The sequence below is a fragment of the Pinus tabuliformis genome, chromosome 8 (assembly GCF_031772625.1).
Source record: "Pinus tabuliformis cultivar Carrire ecotype Pingquan chromosome 8, CPIR1, whole genome shotgun sequence".
NCBI lineage: Eukaryota > Viridiplantae > Streptophyta > Pinopsida > Pinales > Pinaceae > Pinus > Pinus tabuliformis.
The window spans coordinates 1,163,524,624-1,163,547,663 of NC_142294.1; the positions used below are offsets into that span (position 1 = coordinate 1,163,524,624).

The following is a 23,040-nucleotide window of genomic DNA, read 5'->3' on the forward strand; positions in this document are numbered from 1 at the left end:
GTACATGGTAAATAACTTGTTAATTAATAGAACAAGTAGGTAGGAATAAATCAGTAAAGTACATGAAGGGTTTCTAACGTGTCAGACTTAGAAATTCCAACAATTTCTGGGTTGATGATATCACACATTTGACAATGCTGCAGTCAGGAAATGAACAACGGTGAGCAATTATTTGAAAGCATCTATCATGCTCCTTTGAAAATTTAAATGATATTTTCACCAAAATTGAACTTCAGTAACTACGATGAAAGTTGAAACACATTAGAAGGAAATGGTATCTTGAAAAGTTAGATAGTACTTGTTACAGTTATCTCATTTATCAACTTTGCAGATTGTTTGTTACTTTTTCAAAATATAAGGCGGGCTATCACTATGACCAACAATGTCAGGATTTCTAAATTACACTCCTATCAAATATTTCCTCTTTAAATAAATTGTTTATTGCCATTGACAGTTTCTTGTGCTCGAAGATTGGATTCTTTGTCAAATCTTTCACATGGATATAACTTTTCTGCAACATAAGCTGTTATTCTTCCCGCACAAATTCGATAGGTTTCTCTCTATTTGAGCAATCGTTTGAGTATCCTATTTCCATAAACCTGAGCCTATTCAATTGCTATTTTCTGTTCTGCTTTCTTGCCGTTGGTGGTTTGGAATTACTTGGGATTTTTCTTAGCCATTACTTGTTTATATCAATTGCAAGTTTTTCTGTTTTTTGAACTTTGCTCTTGATAACTATGTTTTCAAAATATTTCTTTTATGTTGTATAGTTTTTCTCTGTATGAACCCAAGTTTATACATTTCTCCCAAAACATGCTTTTTTTTTTCTTCAAATATGTCTACTATGCAATGGAATCACTTATTTATATTTAAAGAGATGCATTTATTTTGCATGCATTCGTCCAGTATTTTAAAGATTGTCATTTCCCCTCATTTCTTCATCTGCCAAATCTTGTAAACTTAGAGAAAACACAAATCTGAAAGAGCAAAAGTGATTGTCTTTTGTTGAATGGGTAACAAACATCTGTGTTGAAAGTGGTGTAAAGAAAATATGTTATGCAAATAATAAACAATATTTTGGTAAGGTGTGAAATAATCAAGATGGTATATGTAGTTATTTGAGTGCTTCTGGTCAGTGGTGGGAATTTCACCCATGGGCTTGTGAAGGCAATTTTTGGCTAAGCAGCTATGAGTGGGGGGAGCCTATTCTGTCAAAGTTGCCTACGAATCACAGCTGTCTCCATCTACATGAAATGGCTCCTTGCAGAGACAATTCAGTTCATGAGGGGAAAACATGTGACAAGCATGAAGCGGCCCTGATTAGGGAGGACGACAACGTCTTTTATTAACTATGACATGATGGTGTATATAGGTGGAGTCTTGAATGCTCCCTTTTAGAAGTGATGAGGAAGTCATCAAGTTGTTCTTTTAATGAAAACGTTGAGACATTCCAGAAAAATCTTTAATTTTTAATATCTATATTTCGTAGCTAGAGTTTTAGAAGTTATCAATTCTGTTTTCATCTATTTTAGTTTTCAGGTATAGGGTTATGCATGATGACATTCTAAAGAATTAGGTCATGGAGATATCAATATATTTGGGTGGTCATGCATTTTGATGTAGTCTATGCTTTGGCTTCTGTAGATACAATTATTAGTGCATCACTCTCTAGACTAATGATAGCCAATTTTGCAGGAATTCCATCGTAGGTTCTATCATCCTAGCAATGCAAGGATATGGTTTTATGGAGATGATGATCCAAACACACGTTTAAATATCATAAGTGGTAAAGAGTAACCTTACAATTTCATTAGAATAATTTATATTTCTTTTAGGTTTGTAATCAGGTGTAAATGTCACTACATCTTTGTTAGTATAAGACAAGTAAAGAAAGGTATGGTTCCTTTATTGAAGATTTCCATGAAATCTAAGTTCTTATTTTAAAGAAAATTGAAATATATTTGTGCCTGTTTAGTTATGAGTAGCTTAAGGGTGATGACTATAAGTTGGAAAAATGGTTTTCATCATCCCTCATGTAGAATATCCTAGTAGTATGTCCTTTATTTGTGTAGGTCATCCTTGTAACCTTGTAAGACTTCCTCTGCTTCTTCTGTCAACACATTATAAGTTGCTTTTGATCACAATTTTGTTTAATACCTTCATTATTATTGCCATTTATGTGAGTTTTTCTGTTTCTCCAAGTCTGTTCTCTATTAACCATCAATTTTTGTAATTTCCTAATTTTTGAATTTCTATATATATACCACAATGAATTATGTGCATTCAAGTAATGAGTTGAGTGCTTGACATGTCACGTGTTTGCTAAGAGTGTGCTTAGCATGTGGGCATGACATGGAGTAGTATGCTTGACATGTGTTGGCTTCTATTTACATATTCTTGGCACATGTGGGGTGCATTATTTGAGGAGTTACATAGAGGAGTGTGCCTCGAGTGTGGCCTATTACTGACTGATTTAGCAGTCCTGACAAGGTCATCCGAGGCACTAAGGTGCTACCACACAGGACAAGTGTCCACTATCTCATCAGAACAGGTCCCAACTCTTTGAGCCAAACTGCTACTAAAAGGCTATGGGAGTCTTCTCTAACATACACAAGTAACTTCACCCAAATTTATAAGACCAATGCCTAACATTGATGCCTAAGGTGAAGATAGGAGTTAATTATTTAAGCTTTTTGCTAATCTGGAAATGAAATTTATTTCGAAAATAACGCAGATAAGCAAGAGAGATATCACACAAAACACTAAATATCATCAAGAAGAAGAGTGATGAATACCCTTATCAACTATGAGATGATTGACTTGAGTTACCCCTTTGATAAATGGCTATAGGTAGGCAGATATCTTGTTCTGCTTTACTTTTCGACCTGCAAAACTATCAAAAAATGTATGAAAAAACAAGCAAATATACCATTTAAGGCCACTCACGAGTGTGAAATCACACAAGATCAAAGATTTATGGGTGGGGCAACTTGGACAACAAGTTAAAACTTAATAACAATAATAATAGCCCAAAACTTCAATTCTATAAGTAAAATTAGGGTTTTCAGCAATCCGGAAACCACTTAAAAAAACATGGGTCAAATCCCCCCAAGGTCAAAACCCAAAAAATATTCCAGCAAGATAATTAACCTTATAATGGCTGGAATATGTTTATTTTTACTGTAGCAAAAATATTGATAAGCAATATAATTAAATTAATAAAACAAGTTACAAAACGTTTCTTGGTCAAAACCACTTACTTGGACAAGCCCTTTGAATGGATTTTTACCAGATCTGTTGAAAGTATGGCTGTAACAGATTGTAGACCTGCAAATTATTGCAATACCTTTGTGAAATATATAAAATTTAAGTGCAGAAAAACTAAAGAGTGAAATATCTTGGTGTATAGAATTGATCTAATGTGAAAATCCCAAAGATATACTAGTCAGTAAGATACAACTTAAGCACAAGCTAGGAAAAAGAAAAAGAAAATATTTTTGTGTATTTTTTTGTTTGTGTTTTTTTTTTTTTTTGGTTCTATCAAAACAGAAAGTAAAAGAAGTTTAATTGAATTTTATGAGTGGTTTCTGTAGTGAGGCATACCTTGATCTTTCCTTTACCTTTCAAAGCATTGGATTGCGGTCACAACCCTCTCTTTGTCAGTTATGCATTTTGGACCATCAGAAAGATCTCCCTTTGGGAGAAGTCTCCGACCCTTGGTTCAACTATGGCATCAAATAGAATTTTACCCTTGCTGGAGGAATCCCCAATAAGGGTTTGTCCAACACTTGGATTCAATTATCACCTAATTCAAACAAGGGTGAGATGAGGTATAATGCCTTGATCTCCTCCTCCCCATGACTCATTTCCCTCAATGGATCAACCCAACAGTCTTGCAGTAATCCGAAAGGACTTGTGTCTATTCTATGAAAAACCAATTACAACATGCTAAAAAGAAAGAACTGAGTAATCAATCCACAAAGACAATTCAATTTTATTGAATGGCAGGAATCATCTCACAATTTAACAAGAACCTCTAATGAGAGGAGGATCTAGCCTTATTTAATTTTCTTTGTAATAATTAGATAATGGCTAGTTTGACTCTCTCCCAAAATAACACTTATTGACTTGTCATTTACAAGGGCAAATATTAAGTCACTACATGAAAATAATTTTCTGCATTGAAATAATTAATTACCCCACAAAGGGGCTTGATTTGGCTTGGAGAGGCAACATTGGTGCCTTGGATTCCCATGTGTGGCTTGATTTTATCTAATCAAGCTAAATGAGAGGAATAGTAGCATAGCGACTAGATTAGGTGGCTCCAATAGCTAGTTTGACCTTTCTTTGACTCTCACGTGTGAGATTGCATGCATTTTAACTAGTCTCACAAATCACCTTGTGGAGAAAACAACCTACAAAATTAGCCAATGTTTTGCATGGAGGTGAGCCATGTCATAAGGATTCCAATGAGCTATCACTTGCCCAGTGTGGACATAGGGTGCTACCTTTGGGCCCACTTGAATCTTATGACATGTGAGCTAGAAATGAGGTCAATTTTTGCTTGCCTGGGTGTTGGAATTCCAAAATTTTGCAACCTTTGGGCTCTAGGAGGTTGGCATGTGTTGAAAAATGTAACTAGGTTCGGTCTTCATAATTATCTTTGTACTTGTATTAATATGTATTTCATGTAAAAGCAAAAAGAAGAAAAATAAGTTTATTATATTATTATTATTTCATTAGTCAAGCATGTTCTTCATGCTTCTAGGGTATATTGAGTCAAAAGAAATTTGTCATGTGTCAATCTATTGTACTCGAGTCAAGTCCCATTTGGATTTTTGTAAGAAAGAGAAAAATAATTTTATTTGAGTCAAAAGAGTCATTTTGTCACCCACAAGACCAAGTTGGCCTTGCCTAGACAAGTCGGCCCATAAAGGCACCAATTCAACCTCCTATATGTGTATATATGGAGAGAAGTTTGACCTCATTGTAGCACCAATTCACCACTTCAATTTCTGTGCAAGAAAAGAGAAGAAAAACAAGCGAAAGTCAAAAGAGAGAGCGAAGGTCAAAGTGTTGATTTGGGGTAGCATCGGATGTAGCACATGAGATCTCCAAGACCCTGGACAGATTGTACCGGTTTGGGAAATATTAAAATAATTAATATTTTTAATGGAGTTCCTAAGTCTAAACTTAGGAAAAATAAAATATTAATGGGTATTAATATAAAACTGGGTTAGAAGGGTCCAAAAGTCATGGATCAATCCAAATCTAATCTTAGCTTTTGATTGGAGATTTAATCTCGGCCGTTGATGGACCAACGAGAAAAGTACAAGAAGAGACTTGAGGGTTGGTTGGAGAATACACCAGAGTGATCAGTCATTCATTTTGCTAGAGCGGGGTTGCTAAGCAAAGTTGAATCGGTGATCAGCAGTGAGGGGCAATGAGTACGAGGCAGAGAGGCAGAGACAATATTGAGAGACTAGCGCAGAAGCAGAGAGAGCGAGAGGAACAACCAGTCTAGGCTACGCAGAGCCCAACAAAGACAACGCAGAGGTTATAGCGACTGCGTCATCCACGCAGAGGCTACTGGAGTGACACAGAGGGTCCTAGAGGCTGCGCAGTGCCTCAGAGGGTTGACGCAGAGAGTCCTGGGATTGACGCAGGTCAGCAGGAGGCTGACACAGAGGCCAAAAGGGCCAACGCTGAGCTTCAGTTGTACTGGAGAGGGTTTCGTGGGATAGGTTTTCTGAATACTTGTTTCCGGATATAGAGGTATTGCTGCCGTGTATTTTTTTTAGTCGGGTGGGCCAGTTAGTCACCCAGTTGTACTCAGAAAGATTGCATAATAATATAACCCTCTGAATAGCTGCACCGGTTTTCCTGCATTGGGTTTTTCTGGGGACATTTGTCCAAAAATAACGGTGTCACTTGTGTGGTTGTTTTCTTTTAGTTGATGATCTGTAGATGTTGTTATTGTATTGTGTTTATTTCAGTATTTAAATGTTTTAAATAACTTTTTCGAATTTAAACAAGTAGAAGAAATAAACCAACAGAATACAGATTAATTTTCTAACAGATAGACTTAGAAAATTGTAACGAATAAAATATATATAAATAATGTAAAATAATGTAAATGATAATAAGCATAAATAATTATTAGTTAATTAGTAATTAGGTTGAAGAGGCATGTCTAATAGGACATGACTCTTCATGAAGAGACACTTGCCTAATATAAAAGCAAGCCTCTCGTTCTCATTGTAAATCATTATCATTCTTATTCACATATTTAATATATAATATTTGTATCCTCATGGATATCTTGATATTCCAAGTCTTTTGGAGTAATTAATTTGTAGAAGGAACTTTGTTCGCTTCATTTGGTATCAGAGCAGTTCGGTCCTCTAGGTTGCTTAATTGGTGCACAGAGCTCGTTCTTCAATCCAGGTCCTTGGCTATCAAAATTCGTCAACCTTGTTGCCATACAATTGAAGCATTTTGCTCAGAATTTGGGAGTTTCTCCTTTTCTCCATTTTTCTAGGCCTTTGGCCATAAAAAAATAAAATTAACCAAAAAAAATTATAAGTAAATAAATTAAAAAAGGAAGAAGAAAAAAAAGTAAAAGAAAAAACAAAACGGCTACAAAATTTCATACCAAGTATATTTAAAACTTTTTACGTGGAGAAGCCCGTGGTTTTAAAAACAACCCATGGTAATTGCCCATGGTATTTTAAAAAGTTAAGAAAAAAAAACAACGGAGGTTTTAAAAACAACCCATGGTAATTGCCCATGGTATTTTAAAAAGTAAAAAAAAAAAACAATTTACTTTTTACGTGGAGAACATTTTAACGGAGGTTTTAAAAACAACTGACATGACCTTTATATTTATTAAGTGGGGTGACATTAAAAATTTATCAAGGAAGTAATTAAGTATATAAAAAAGGGACCAATTTATTATTTAAAAAAAGAAGTGAAACTATTATTATTATAAGATAATAAAGTTATTTTGAAAAAGGGTCTTAATATAAAAAAATACATACATATATAGAAGGCAACATTATAAAGGAGAATTTTTTTTTAAAGGGTATTCAAGTTTTTAACAATCCACATTAAGGGAGAATATTTGAAATATATATATATAAATAAATAAAATTCATACAAAGTTAAAAGAAGTGAAGAAAAAGAAAAAATATGGAATCTTTGAGTAATGAACAAAAACAATCAATCACAAGAGATATAGAACAATTAATGACAATAATTAAGCGACAGGGTGAGGAGAGAAAGAGAATGGAATCCTTCTTCCATTCTCTACATCCATCATCACTTCCACAGAATGATGTTATCCAGTGTACCGAGAAAGTGCAGCTAAAAGATCAAGAGAATGACAAAATAGCCAAAAGTCAACAAAACAAGAAAGTGTTAGAACACAAACATAAAGATCTTGTGGATATGCATTACAAAGAAATAATGGAAAAGGACGAAGAAATTTCTCATCTCAAGGACCATGTCGAAAAATTGTTGGCGCAAGTGAAGAAGACTAAGGTCACAAAGAAAGAGCTCAAGAAGCACTTATCAGAACAAGAAGAGGAAACCTTGCGTTTAAAGAACCTTAATAAAAATTTATTAGAACAAATCAAAGATCTAAAAGATGAAAATCTTAAAATTCAAAACACTGAAAAAAAGTTTGATAAATCAGAAACCGAATAAATTTTACGACTAAAAAACCATAATCAAAGTCTACTCACTCAAATTAAGAAGCTTAAGGATGATAAGAAAGCATTAAAAGATAAGTTGGAGCAATCCACTCAAGTAGAAGTATCAGAATCTCCAGTCGCAACCGTTCAAGTTGAAAAAAAGGGAACGAATACCGATCCAGTTAATATGACAACTCAAGAAGACAAGTCAGTTGAAGAAACGACACACTTAGATGTTGCAGTTCAGACAATGGACGTCCCAAGTGAATGTTCCATAACCAATTCAATAACATCCTCACCAGAAGAAAATCTAAAAACTTTATATCGGCATCCGAATCACAAGATTAGACAACTCAACCAAGCTACATATCGGGACCATTCAGAACCAAATCAACAAACTGATGTTCCAGATAATAGTGATGTAATCTCAATCCAGTCGTATGCTAACAAGTCGTTACAAAATTCCAGTGTTCAGAATATTCCATAGAAAATTAATCTAGGATGGTCTGATCCCTTCTCAGTGCGACAATTCTATTTGTCACTAAGAAGATCATATCAACTTGTATCGACGAGGATGACTATCCCGAGAGAGAAAGACGTTCGAAGCCAAAAAAGAGATCAAGCCTTTTTCATCGACAAGCTTTGAGGACAAAGCTTTTTGAGGAAGGAGGCAATGTAACGAATAAAATATATATAAATAATGTAAAATAATGTAAATGATAATAAGCATAAATAATTATTAGTTAATTAGTAATTAGGTTGAAGAGGCATGTCGAATAGGACATGACTCTTCATGAAGAGACATTTGCCTGATATAAAAGCAAGCCTCTCGTTCTCATTGTAAATCATTATCATTCTTATTCACATATTTAATATATAATATTTGTATCCTCATGGATATCCTGATATTCCAAGTCTTCTGGAGTAATTAATTTGTAGAAGGAACTTTGTTCGCTTCAAAAATTCAACACAAAGGAGATAGAATCTTGTGATTTCTGCCATAGAATCTACCACACATGCGAAATTTCAGAGTATTGTAGGGGCTGAAAATTTTAGATTTGTTGTAGAGGCTGAAAATTTAGAGTTTGATCAGATTTGAAGGACGTTGACCATCTTTGACTATGTTGAATTTGACTTGCTTAAAGAAGGATTAAAGGAGGGTTGACTTAGGTCTTGTGGGAGGTCTTGGTCTTGGTTTTAGGGCCTTGGATTTCTCACTTTGATCTAATCATATAAGAAAAGAAGTTGTTTGGGTTCTCCCCTGGCTTTTGTTTGATGAAGAGAACATAATAAAAGAAATAAAAACCCAACAGATATTCACAAACAATTATGAAGTAAAAGAAATCAATCCTAATTTACTAGCCTATTGGTTTCTCAACATGGTATTAGAGCCAAGGTGAAAGAAAGGCAATCTGAAGATCACATTTTGTTGGTATTTTTAGATATCTCTACAACAATTGTATCTGAAGCTATTCTATCAAAGGAAAGAAGGAGAAAATCCCAAGATCTTCTAGCAATCGTCACTCACTCTTGAAGCTGTCACCTTTGAAAGCATTAATGTAACAAGAAGACTCTTGGAAGCAGTATAAAAGACACTCTAGACAAGTTAGTATTCTCTCCATATCAACCTAAGTCACCTGACACGGGAATCGAGATTCGTAGGATTCAGGATTCGTAGTGTCGGATTCAGACACATCGACCCCCCGGAACAGGACACGTAGGATTCGTTATATATTATTTTATTATATATATATATATATATATATATATATATATATATATATTAAAAATTAGATATTTCTTACACAAATTTTAATTAATGATACAAATTTATTGATTTCAAACATAGATCTTCATCTATAGCATGTATAGTACAGACAAAATTCAAATACATATGAGTGGTCACATAAATGATAAATCATGATTCATAATTCATAACTGAAAACAACTTACAACTACAAGATAGTAAGATAAACACACTGACAAATTTTTAACCTATAAAAAAATAACCATCATGAATTATCAAAAACTTTAAAATGCAAACCTCAAAGTTTTTACACCATCAAAGACTACTTGAACATTATTCAACCCCATTTCATATATAATCTTATCATTATTTTTTAAAATTTATATATCTCAATAAAATAATAATAATAAAGAAGATATTATATGTATGATCTGAAATTTTACAGACACCAAGACAACCCTACATCTCCCCCTCGCAGTAAACATTGAACTAAAATCTTATTCTTGAATTCCCGTGAAGGTTGTCGACGAGATGATCAGATTCATGTTTTGCATTCATGTACTGTTCAGCTTTATCTTTGCTTTTGTCAACATCATCTCCTTTAACAGTTCAAATCCCATCCCAGTGGTTATTCAAAACATTATCCTGAATAATCTTCCAGTCAAAAATCAAACTACACTTTTTTTAACTGAACTAGTTTAACTCCTTATCTGGCACAATAGATAACTTGTAAGAAATTGCTGCTGTAGTAGAAATAATTGGTAAACAGAAGCCATGAACGACATATGAAAGAATCAAGGGTCCTTTGGTTTTGCAGATTTGAGCAATCAAAACTGTCACTCAAAACTGCGAAAAAAGCGAGTTCTTGGAGTTTCCAGGCAATAATGGTTTTGGTATTTCAAGCACATGTTTTGTTAGGGCACAACATACAACAACATCTCTTGAGAAACGCAGAATACTCAAATGCGATTGCCATCCATTGCTGTTAACTTAGCCATACATCAAACATTAATAAAACAATGCTTGCCAAATGATGAAAAGCGTGACTGTAATGAGCAATTGAGGCCTTTTTCTAACCCGCAGAAGTCACTTTGCCACTAAACGAGTCCTGGAAAGCAGGACACGCAGCCCAAAATCGTGAAACGATGGCGATTTTCGGGACACGCACAGGATTCGACATGTCATGTTTTTTGGACACATTTTTTGGGTGAATCGTGTCCGACACGCCGGATTCGGACACGTGCCCCCTCCCTAACGAATCCGGTTACTTAGATATCAACCTAATGACATCCATTTGTAGGCCTCTAATTGAACTAGTCCTCAAAGAAAGATGAAGTTTTGTTGAAAGAAGAGTTCCAAGATAAGACATAGTTCTCATATGAGTCATCATCAGTGTGGAAAATTAAAATTATATCTCTGTGGCATACTAAATTGAAGTCCTGTAGCTCTCATGAATGAAGTCCGAGTTCCCTTAATATGGATCTGATGGAGCCCGAAGTTTCCTCTCTGAAACTTATATATGATTCGTAATACTTCTCAGTGATTTTGCCGAGTTCTACAAAGGTCTACGGTTCCTATTCCATGGTTCATCGAAGATCCATATCTTTGTGGTCTGATTTATTATGGTCAGAAGTTGGGAGGCTTACAATCAACTACGATACAAATAATGAGTCATGTGGAGAATATTGTAACTCTAGTCCGAGTGTAATATCTTTGAGAAGACAATAGAAGTAGTCTGAACTGAAGCATAGATCCATCAATCCCTCATCCGTGATCATGGTCTACAAGTGTATGCGAAAGGCTCTTCAAGGGCATATTTATATTCTTATGCAATAAGCCGAGCTCATATTTTATTTTGTATGAAAGATTCGAAACTTTCCCACAAAGTTGAAGCAATCCAGGACCAAGAAATAAAATATACATGCACTCGCTCAAGCTAAGGAAGATAAATTTTTTGTAGGCAAAGCATCCTTGAAGATCCAAACTTGTGGTAGCGTTTGCAACCTGTGATGACACTTTGAAGATCAGAACTATATAACAAAGATTCAAACTGTGTGGAGACCCAATTTGGCTACCCAAGCTATTTGTTCTTATCTAATCCTATGAAATTTGTGGAGATAAATGAAGAATATGCAGTAAAGGATGAAGGTCAAGTTTATAAGAGGACCATCTACTGCAATGACATTCTTGAAAGTAAAAGCATCCAAAATTTTGAAAGGATAAGACAGTCCGAAAAAAGATCCACAGCCCTAAAAATATGAGAAGCAACACTTATCTCAAAGTCAATTCCAGGCTGATTGTAATCCCAAGCTACAATAATCAGTAAAATGACAGTAGTCCGAAATTTGAATATGACAGTTATTCGAAGATATATTGGTTAATGAGGTTCAAAGAAGTTGAGGTAATTGAAGAAGTTCCATTAAGACCAAGATTCCATCTGCTATTACTAGTCTGAGAAGACAACCTGTCTACAAAGCTTGAAGAAGCCAAGACAAAGATATTTCTGTTATTGAGGTATCAAAGTATCTTTTTTTGAAAGCTGGTACATGACAACTGAAGAAATATTAAAGGGCTAAATCTTTGCAATAAGGGACAATGTAAGGTCAAAAAGAGGTATGTATATTTCTTGATTGTCTTGCAAAATGTATTGTATAGAATGCTAAGCTTTCTAAGAAACAAGCTAATGATCTTTGTGCTGTGAGAAGATCTGTGTTAGAAATCATTGATATAACATCTGAATGCGAAGTCTAGGTTTAGAATGCTTGTCAACAATATCTCTAGGGTTTTGCAACTAACCATCTAGTCTGCATATAGAATTTGCAATTTTTCAATGGCATATCTTGAAGGCTTTGATTTCTAGGGTTTGCATTAGTATAGAATTTGCAGTTCCTCAATGACAGATGAAGAATCTAGGGTTTGTAAACCCTAGCAAAGACTTGAGTTGGAAAACCTTGAGAACAACATCCTATCTGATTATTTCTGCTGTAAAAGGTATACCTAACCCTTTTTAATAATGACATCATGCTAATGCAAGAACAAGGTTGATGAATAGGTCTGAGGTTAAGAGGAAGCTAACCCTTCAAAAGGATAAGTACTCTACATCTCCTTGATTACTACTAATACTACTGTTTTTGTACTTTGTCTCTTTGTTCTTTCGTAAGTCTCCTAAGCAAGATTGCAGGTCAATAGAAGAACTATCTAAGATTGACTAACAGTTAGAAGAATTGGAAGAACGTGGCAAAACATGAAGATTAAGAAGAAGAAAGAAGTTGATTAAAAGTTTACCTACCTTAGCTAGAAAGAGGAAGCTCTAATTGATTTGATACATGATGGGTTGATGGAATTGATGCTTGATAATGTGAAGGAAGAAGAATATATAGTAGAAGTGTGTAGTATCTACACAATAAAGGTAGGAAAGGCAACAAATTGATACAAGAAGTCATGAGATAGTTTGTTGATCACTTGATAATATGATGGAAGAAGTGCAAACTCCTCCGTTGTAAAGAGGAAGCTATAATTGGCTCTACATTGATTGGTTTGACAGGTACTACTGCTGATAGAGATACTACTAATTGTTGGAAATAGGAGAAGGGGGTGAATCAATATTTCCCTTCTTTTACGTGATTGGTTAGATTATTCTTAAATATTTAAAGCATAAAGACATATCATAAAACATCACATGAACAATATATATAAATTTCGTCTCAACCAAGTGCTTTGTTATGTAAGGTTTACAGACAAATTTACGAGATGAATCTGGAAGTACAAGACTCCCTAAAGGTTTTACCAACAGAGCTGGAAGGAAGCAAATGCTGCTTGAAAGGGTTTGGGCTCCCGTACCAGGGACAATGACCCAATTACAACTGTCCACTCTCACTTCCACTACTACTCCAACTATCCATTGCTGCCACTGCTCCAACTGTTTGTTGTCATTGCTGCTACTACTGCTCCAACTGTCCACTTCTGCCACTGCTCCAACTGTTTGCTGTCACTGATGCTACTACTGCTCCAACTGCCCATTGCTGCCACTGCTTCAACTATCTGCTGTCACTGCCTACTGGTGCTACTACTGCTCAATCACTTGACCTGACAATGTTCTACTCAGGGAAAGCATAGGTAACACATACAACCATGTAAGAAGTCCACTCCCCTAGCATGTCATCACTGCCATATGTCAAGGTTACTGTCAAATATCTAGGTTATGGATCACTGTCACTGTCATCACTATCAAATAAGTATTGACAAAATCGTCATCATAAAGTCAAGCTGTACATTAGAGCGTATCTGTCATATACCAAAGATCACTATCATGTAGATCTCAGTCATATGTCATATGAGTCACTGTCTCATATCACTGTTATCACCACGAAAGTTACTGCCATCCAATATTATCACTTTTGTCCACTGTCAAAGATCATTGTAGGTTACTGCTGTCATCAACGTTACTTGAGGATAACATCACTGCACAGATCTTTATGTCTTTCATCACTGCTCCAGGTTTAGCCTCCATTCATGCTACAGATCTTTGAGAAATTTTAACACCATTCCAACCACAGAATCCATGAACTAGGTCAAGGTTACTGTCAAGACATTTATTAGAGATACTGCCATACACAGTTACTATCACTGCCTCAATGCCATTAAAATTTATATCAAAAAGGGGTACTGTAATACTTCTCTACAACGCAACATCACGATCACTTCAGGTTGGTGAATTTATGTGTATGGTTCTGTAAAAGGCACTGTTCAAGGTTACGACTTGCAACAAGGTCAAACTCTAATCACAATAGCTCAAACCTCACAGCCAAATGCAAATGTTGCTCAGTTGCTCCACTATGTCTGCTTCCGATTCATCTACACACTATCATAGAGATACTGTAACATTAAATACTGCCTTAACATCAATGTTGCAACCATATGAGGTCACGACCACATTACTGCTATACAAGAATTCTGCGACATCAAGGGTTGTTGTCATGTCAATATACCAAGAGCGCTATCATAAGGATTAAAGGCACTTTCATGTAGGTCAAGGGTTTCGCCATTTTGTCATGCAATATCACTGTCATATTATACATGCTGTCATTACTATCTCACTGTTGTATGCTCAGGTCAATCATCATTCGACTTTGGATAGATCCAGACTTCATGGGCTCAAATTATTATAAAATTTTTGTTCCAGATCTAGACAAAATTAGGGCTTCACAATTGTGAGTTCTGTAGAGCGATGTTACTGTGAATGAGAGCAATGCCACTGTGCGTGTGGGAATGATGCCTCTGTAGTGTGATGTCACATTGATGCCCCAAAGTCAAGCTACTGTAATAAGAAAGCAGACCCCTGTTGCTCTAAGTACGGCTAAAGTTGAATACATAGCTGCTAGTTCAGCTTGTTGTGAGGCTATATGGTTTGGAAAGTTTTTTGCTGGTTTGTTTGATCAAGTGTTGGAGCCGACCATCATATATTGTGACAATCAAAGCTATGTAAAGCTTTATGAGAACTCAGTGTTCCATGACAGATCAAAGCACATTGAGATCAAATATTGCTACATCCGGAATATTGTTCAGAGAGGAGTTGTGAGGCTCGAATATGCCCCTACTGATGAATAGGTTGTTAATGTGTTGACAAAGTTGTTGTCCTAGATGAAGTTTGGTTATTTCAGAGGACAACTTGGAGTTGTTGAGAACTCCTCTTTGAGAGAGAGGGAGCACTGATTACATAACATCATATTATGTACCATCTCCCGTAGGCTGTGTGCTGTGAGACCTTGTGGTCTATGAGATGTGTTGGTGATTCTTCCCATAGGTTGTGTGCTATGAGATCCTGTGGTTTGGGAGATGTATTGGTGATTCAGCTTGTAGGCTGTGCGCTGTGAGACCTTGTGGTTCGAAAGATGTATTGATGATTCCTCCTATAGGCTATGTGCTATGAGACCTTGTGGTCCGGGAGATGTATTGTATTGATGATTCCTCCTTTAGGTTGTGTGCTGTGAGACCTTGTGGTCCAGGAGATGTTTTGATTTGGTGATTCCTCCCTTAGGCTGTGTGCTACGAGACCTTATGGTCGGTGAGATGCTTTGAGATGAAATGGATGCTATGTATCTTTCCTTATGATGAGATTGATGATCTCCCCCTTATGCTGTGTGCTGTGAGACCTATGGTTTGTTGGGGGAGATTGATCCTGAGAGAGAGAGAGAGAGAGAGAGAGAGAGAGAGTTGGATTGTGGTCTCTTCCTTTGGCTGTAAACTGTGAGAACTATGAGTTGGATGGGAAGATTGATTTTGAGAGAGAATGAAAAAATACCTCCCTAACTAAGAGGGAGTGTTGAAAAATTAAGTAGCTGCGGTCAGTATTTTTCATTGAAAAGACATGGAGAAAATTCAAAATTATTGTTTGAATAAGTCAGCCTCATGCCCTACAAGTTTGGCCCACATGGGTTAATTAGCCCTCCTCACACACATTGTCATGTCCCTTCTCAAATACATTGGTAACAGGGTGCTGCTACACAATTTTGCACAATTTTGGCTAAGGGAGAGAACCCATCATTTTTGACTTAGGGCTTAGGAGGCAATTCAACTTTATTTGGTTGCTAGTGGAATGTGGGGGCCACCCACATGGGAGTTTGAATTGGCTTGTTCAAATAGCTTGGAGGGAAAGTCGAATAGGTGGATGGGGGGCCCACATGAGGCTAGGGAGGCCCAAGGACTTATAAGGAAGGAGAAGCTCTCATTTTGGGGTCATTCTTACACCTTACAATCAAAATTACTTGACTGTTCGCTCTGCTATTTAACTTAGTCAACCGACTGTTTAGCCACAAGTCTCTCAAGCGGGAGATTCAACCTCTACTTTGGGGGACCATCCGTGCCTGCCCTAGAGAGTTAGTTCCATAAGTATTTCAGGAGTTCCAGAAGTGTGTTACAACACTACCATTCAGACGCAACTGGGAGTGCTTATTTCTGGCTAGCTAGAGAATACACAGGGGGAGTTTGGTGCTATCAGTGATCAAGTATTTGCTGGGAGAGTTAGAGGATTGGGAGAGCAGCAAAGGGCCAACCTTTCTTGTGAGTTTCGGAGCTAGTAGAGCCAACATCCCAGCGGTTCGAATTACTGGGCTTGGGGACAACGCAGAGGGCCAGTCCAACAATTTCGTGGAGCTAAGGAGCAGGTGCCATAGGTCGGAAGCCCATCCGGGAAGTCAGGGGATTGATAGCAGAGGTCAGCCCAACACTTTGGGTCCATTTCTGGGAGGATTTACAGGCAGATTCCAGCAGGCCGAGTTTTGCAGTTGCAGCTGAAGCTGGGCTCCAAGGGGGTCAAATTTCAGAAGTCTAAACCAACCAAATTCCTTTCTGGGTTTTTCTGGGTTTTGGGCAAGGATCACACTCCTAATTTTATAGAATTTTCTGGGCAGATCTAAGGGGTCAAACAGGGGTCCCAACTGAGCCAACACGAGAGGAGCTAAGGGGAATGTGGACCAAAATTCGGAGGTCAACATTTGGCCAATTCCTTCGTGGGTTTTTCTGGGTTTAGGCCAAGGAGCAAGGAGCTGAAATCATAATTTTCTGAGTAGGAGAAGCAGTGATTCCAGCCCTTCAAAGTTAGAAGACAGAACAGTTTTCTGGGGCAGCGCAGTTCAGTTTGGTGCAGCAGTTGTAGCTGCCTTCAATTCAGCATTTTCTCACCTGAGTTTTGTCATGCTTGTCCGTTGAGACAAGCACAGGTGCACCATTCTATTTTACTATTGTATTTGCTCTTGAAAAAGTAATAAAATGGCTCAACAGTTCTCTATTTCCATGTTTCCATGGGTGCTTAATATATATTTCGTTTTACTGATTGTTGGATTGTTTGCATGCTTTGTATATCACTTATATTCTTGTTTAGGAACATTACACACATATAAATAGGGCATCAATCGGACTCATTTGGATCATCAGCACATCACAAGTTCGACCTGCAATTTCAGAGAGAAACAACACACGTGCGAAGGACAGAGAAAGGCTTCTTTTGATCTGTGTTGACTTTCTTCTTAGGAGCTGCATTGACCTTGTTTGACTTGGGCATCTTGCCATCTGTTTGACTTCTGTTCTAATCACCTTGGAAGGCCGAAGACTTCAGAAGTACTTTGACTCTTGTTGACTGTGATTTCATCCCTGTATTGGCTCGTTAACCAGCATTGACTGCATCCTTTGGCTGGTGATTTGACTGGGGTTTGTTGACTGGTACATTGACTATTTCTATGGTTACCTCAGGACTGAATTTCGGCCTGTCTGTTCAGCCACCTCAGGGCCGAAATTCAGGCTCTCTGTGCAGACTTATATTGTTGATCAGAGTTGACTTTTTTTTCTCGTGTTGACTGATTTTGACTGGTACATTATTGAGGTCAGATTTGGATTTTATTGATGGACATAATTTTTCTCTCATATGGAAAGATTTTGGTTGGGTTTTCCCCTTGTGGGTTTTACCCTGGCTGTGAGCCTGATTCTTGGTGTCTCTTGTCTGTTCCTTACTGTTTACTGTGATTTCTATATTGCTCTATTGATGAAGTGAATGGTTGAAGTTTTTCATTTATAGCTACTTGATGATTAAATTATATAAAAAGGACTGAATATATCATTAGAAGTAGTTGTCAATTGTGAAAAGCTACTCTAGTCTTGGCTGTACCAGAAAATCAACATTTGGTCCTTTTTGGACCGTAATAGAACTATATCATCATATCCATCTGGTCTTTGTCATAACCTTAAGCACCTTTTGAGGACCAAGTTTAGCCAAATAAATATAGCCAAATAAGAAAGATAAGCTCATTGATCACATCAAACCACACATTGAAATCAGTTAGAAGAAAAACTGAGCTAGAACCCATTTAATATATAGTGAGAAAAAAATGCTTTAATTGAGAAGAGAATTCCTTCTTCCAAAGAAGGCAATGCCATAATTGAGAGATAAGAGAAGATAATATTGTTTTTATTAATGTCCAATAAATGACCACAAAAGTAGGTCAATGGGACGGAAGAGTATGACTAATATGAATACAATGTGGGAGTGCCTGCACAACGAGAAGAAGCCAAAAATAATACAAAGAAAGAAACCTACATAAGTATACCATCAGACCATATGTATTAATTGGTTGTGGCGTGAGTATGTTTGCTTGCTTGGTCTTCCCTTCCTTTTTGGGAGATGCTGTGTGGTTGCATGTGTGAAACAATTGTTGGATAGACCTATCTGTGGCATCTTGGAGTAGCTTATACAGCTACAAAATCTCCTCCAAAAATACTGGATTATCCTAGGGGCATATGTGCACCTGCACTGAAATTGGATTGGAACCACAGAATCACCAATCAGGATTGGATTCAATAGATATCACCGATTTTTAAGCAGATCTGTTACTGAGTTTATGATCCATTTCCACTTTTCATCAGTGCAATTCTGGTTATAGGATTTGCCTAGGGTCCAACAGGAATCAGATCTTGTGGACTGAAACAATAGTCGCTGGTTAGTTTGTTCATGGCAAGAAGTGGTGTTTAGAAAAGGTGGTATGTAGAGATTCCAGATTTAGAGACTAGCAAAGCAAACTGTCATAGGTCACTGATTGAAACCAAACTGGATTCTGTTTCTTAAATTATGTTTTAGTGTTCAAATTTGCTTTATGGTAAAAAACCCTGTTTCAACAACAAAAATGATAGGATTCTTCCTTTCTAATGGACAACACCAGTTTCTTTCTATGTACCAAACATTATTGGTTATTGCTGTAAATTTCTTCTTCCAAATTGGTACAATTGCTACAAGTTGATTTTGTGTCAGTACACCTCATGTGTCAGGGGGTTTTCATAACCAGGAGTTATTAAATTGTTACCCTTTTTGAAGTGAACAAAAATGTAATTGATATTGCATGAAGATAGATTTTGCAGACTTTTATCCCATATGTATGTTTGGGTTTAATCTGAAGTAACATTTACAGCATTATGGTAAAGTTGTGCTTCAAATATATTTTATATTGTGCGTGCTCTTGCTTTATTCTTGGATCATATTGTCCGAGGAGCAAGTAGGATGGCATTTAGATCTTGACTGATGCTTCACTGATGACTTTTGGTGTCTGTCTGCTGCTCTCTGGGAGGTTCCTGTACCCTGTTAGGTGAATCAAGTGAAGCAGTTGAGAAGTAGCGAGGAACTGCTTGTTGTCAATGGACTTAGTAACATTTAATATTTACTGTTGATGAATCTAATTTTGGATTATGAATATGAAATGTAAACAGTTGCTATGATTTAATACAGATTTCATTTTATTTTTTTTTCAATATAAAATATAAATTTTAATAATAGTTATAAAACAATTTGGGTTAGGATTCCAATTTTCCAATTCCTAATTTCAAGACTGGTGCCACACAGACACCTGAATCTTATTCCGATGTCGACTGCATCAATGATTCATTAACTTTGAGCTTCTTTCCTTCTGCTCCTCTTAAAGTTATTTTCCTTATGGCCTTGCCATCTTTTCCAAAGCTTTCCACCACACTGGTCACTATGAATCTTTTACCTGGCTTGTAACTTCTAGGGGGATGGATTCTAGATGTGAGTCATGAGTGAAAGAGCAAGTGCACACTTAAAATTGTATTCTGAAGATCTGTAACCAGATTAACAGTAACGAAAAGCGGTTATCTGGCATTGAGTAACCATTACAAAGGTGACTGCTCTGTTGTACTTGTTAGAGTTGTGTGTATAAACACAGCCACACACGGCCAGAGATATGCATGTAGACTAGGGTTCCAAGCAAAGTAATCTACGTTGTTAATGATTTATTTTGGCAATTCTAGTAGGAATTATATTTATATACACAGATACAGACATCCATGCATGTATGTCAACTCTGCATCATTTATTATGTATAAACACCAGTAGTAAAGAGATAGATGTTAGAGAGAAAGATGTAAATAATTAGATGATGTAAGTTTATCAATGTTCAGCAAATGAACAAACTTAGTTCAACTGGACTGCACAGTACGTAAGTGTCAATACAATGATTGAGGACATAAAAGACATCGATTTTCTGGAATCATAATTAGTTCTCATTGATGGCTTATTTGGATTTTGGTTTGATGCTCAGTTTTTCCTCCCTTGAGAGTTCTAGGATTTTATGTTCCACCTTTTTTCTCATTCTTTTGCTGGACATTGAATTGTAACCTCCACAGCTTACCTGGATCAGTTTGAGGCCAGTAATGCTTCCAAGGAGTCAGAAATTAAAGCTCAGAAGCTATTTTCTGAGCCAAAGAGGATTGCAGAGAAGTATCCTGTTGGTGATGCTAGTGATATTAAGAAGAGACATATGGTTTGTCTTAACTGGTTGCTCTCTGACCAGCCACTTGATCTGGAGACTGAGTTGGCACTTGGCTTTTTAGATCATCTCATGTTGGGAACCCCTGCTGCACCACTTAGAAGAACTCTTCTGGAGAGTGGCTTGGGGGATGCCATTGTGGGAGGTGGAATTGAGGATGAGCTTTTTCAGCCACAGTTCAGTATTGGTCTGAAAAATGTTTCTGACAATGATGTGCAACGAGTAGAAGAGCTTATTTTGTCCACACTAAAGAAGTTGGCTGATGAAGGCTTCACTTCTGAGGCTGTTGAAGCATCAATGAATACTATTGAATTTTCACTAAGGGAAAATAACACTGGTTCATTCCCTCGAGGCTTGTCTCTGATGCTTCGATCTATGGTAAGAGTTGACTTATACTATTTTATTTCAAGATTGAGTTACTGATTAAAAAGTATCTACTCTGCAATTGTAGGATTTAGTTCTAGAATGGCGATGAATATCTGTAGATATGACTAATTCAGTGATGTTTTTTCTTACGCTTACTGTCATGGTTGTACCATTTGTGTCTATTTCTGATAGGGAAAATGGCTGTATGGTAAAGATCCATTTGAACCTTTGAAATTTGAGAAGCCCTTGGAGGCCCTCAAGGCACGCATTGCTCGAGATGGTCCAAAAGCCATATTTTCTCCTTTGATTGAAAAGTTCATTTTGGATAATCCTCATCGAGTGACAGTTGAGCTACAGGTAAATGCTTTCTTGCATTAAAAGACCAACTCTTTTATAATAATTCAACAGGCAACTATGCTGGGTTTTAAGAAAATTTATGTAACTGTATAATTCTGAAAATTTTCATTGTTGTGCAGCCTGATCCAGAAAAGGCTTCCCAGGATGAAGCTGCTGAGCAAGAAAATTTAAAGAAATTGAAATCAAATATGACTGAGGAGGATCTTGCAGAACTAGCAAGGGCAACAAAGGAACTCCGTTTGAAGCAGGAGACACCGGATCCCCCAGAAGCTCTTAAAACTGTGCCAAGTCTTTCTTTACATGATATTCCAAAGAAACCCATACATATTCCTATTGATGTAAGGTTCTAAGTTCTAACATCCTCAATTATTTATCTTCTTGTTACTTTTAAGTATTTTATCAATTTTATTTTTGAGAAATGATAATATCATGATAGTAGTATAAATTGAATGTATTTGGCTTTCAAAGCATGTCTTTCAGACTATTTTTATTGGTTCAGTTATAATCCCTTGTGCATGTAGAGGATTTGTTTCTTATGTTGTGAACTAACTGTTTTATAGATTCAGGCAAGTAGCATACAAATATGCCTTGTGACAACAAAATTCTTGATACATCTATGTCTAAAGAACCTAGCAAATTAGCAGGGAGTATGAAATAAAAGAATTAAAACAATGTGGAAATGTTTGTCAAGATGCTTCTGTTGAATTAATTATGTTATCGGATGTAATCGAAATTATTTTTGAACCTAATATGTTGTACTACTGGCAGGTTGGTGAAATTGAAGGAGTTAAAGTCCTTCGACATGATTTATTTACAAATGATGTTCTCTATGCAGAGGTTGTCTTTGATATGCGTCCTTTAAAGCCAAGTCTTCTTCCATTGGTGCCATTGTTTTGGTAGGCAACCAACTTTTATTATTATGTAATAAATGAATGGCTTTGTCAGTGACTTTGTTTTTAAATTTTTGAAATTGTTAGATGCGTGTGTAGGAAAAATATGATATTGTGGGGAGTGCATTTTATTTGTTCTTAGATATGCACATGCTATGTGAGATGTATGCAATATGAATCATTTGTTCATTGGAAACTTCATTACTTGATTTGGGTCACACTAATGTTGGTTTATTAACTTTTAGTCCTAAGTTATCATTGGAGAGTTAATACTATGCAGAGGTTGTCTTTGATATGCGTCCTTTAAAGCCAAGTCTTCTTCCATTGGTGCGATTGTTTTGGTAGGCAACCGACTTTTATCATTATGTAATAAATGAATGGCTTTCCAGTGTGTTTGCTTTTAAAATTTTGAAATTGTTAGATACATGTGTAGGAAAAATATGATATTGTGAAGAGTCCATTTTATTTATTCTCAGCCATGCACATGCCATGTGAGATGTATGAGATATGAATCATTTGTTTATTGGAGACGTCATTACTTGATTTGAGTCACACTAATGTTGGTTTATTAACTTTTACTCCTAAATTATCATAGGAGTGTTAATACTATCATAGGAGAGTTAATATTGCTTCATATTATTTACACTAATGTGAATTTTTAA

General features: G+C 36.4%; 1 protein-coding gene across 2 annotated transcripts in view; it reads left to right on the forward strand.

Annotated features, from left to right (window-relative positions):
• The window catches only part of LOC149239483 (presequence protease 1, chloroplastic/mitochondrial-like), a 177,101-nt gene that overhangs the window by 113,339 nt on the left and 40,722 nt on the right, over positions 1-23,040 (forward strand). For both annotated transcript variants that reach the window (XM_089373430.1, XM_089373431.1), the window contains exons 7-11: positions 1,696-1,786; positions 20,623-21,143; positions 21,324-21,488; positions 21,608-21,826; positions 22,257-22,384. In XM_089373430.1, the coding sequence (XP_089229556.1) occupies positions 1,696-1,786; positions 20,623-21,143; positions 21,324-21,488; positions 21,608-21,826; positions 22,257-22,384 (1,124 nt within the window). The remainder of the gene's footprint in view (positions 1-1,695; positions 1,787-20,622; positions 21,144-21,323; positions 21,489-21,607; positions 21,827-22,256; positions 22,385-23,040) is intronic.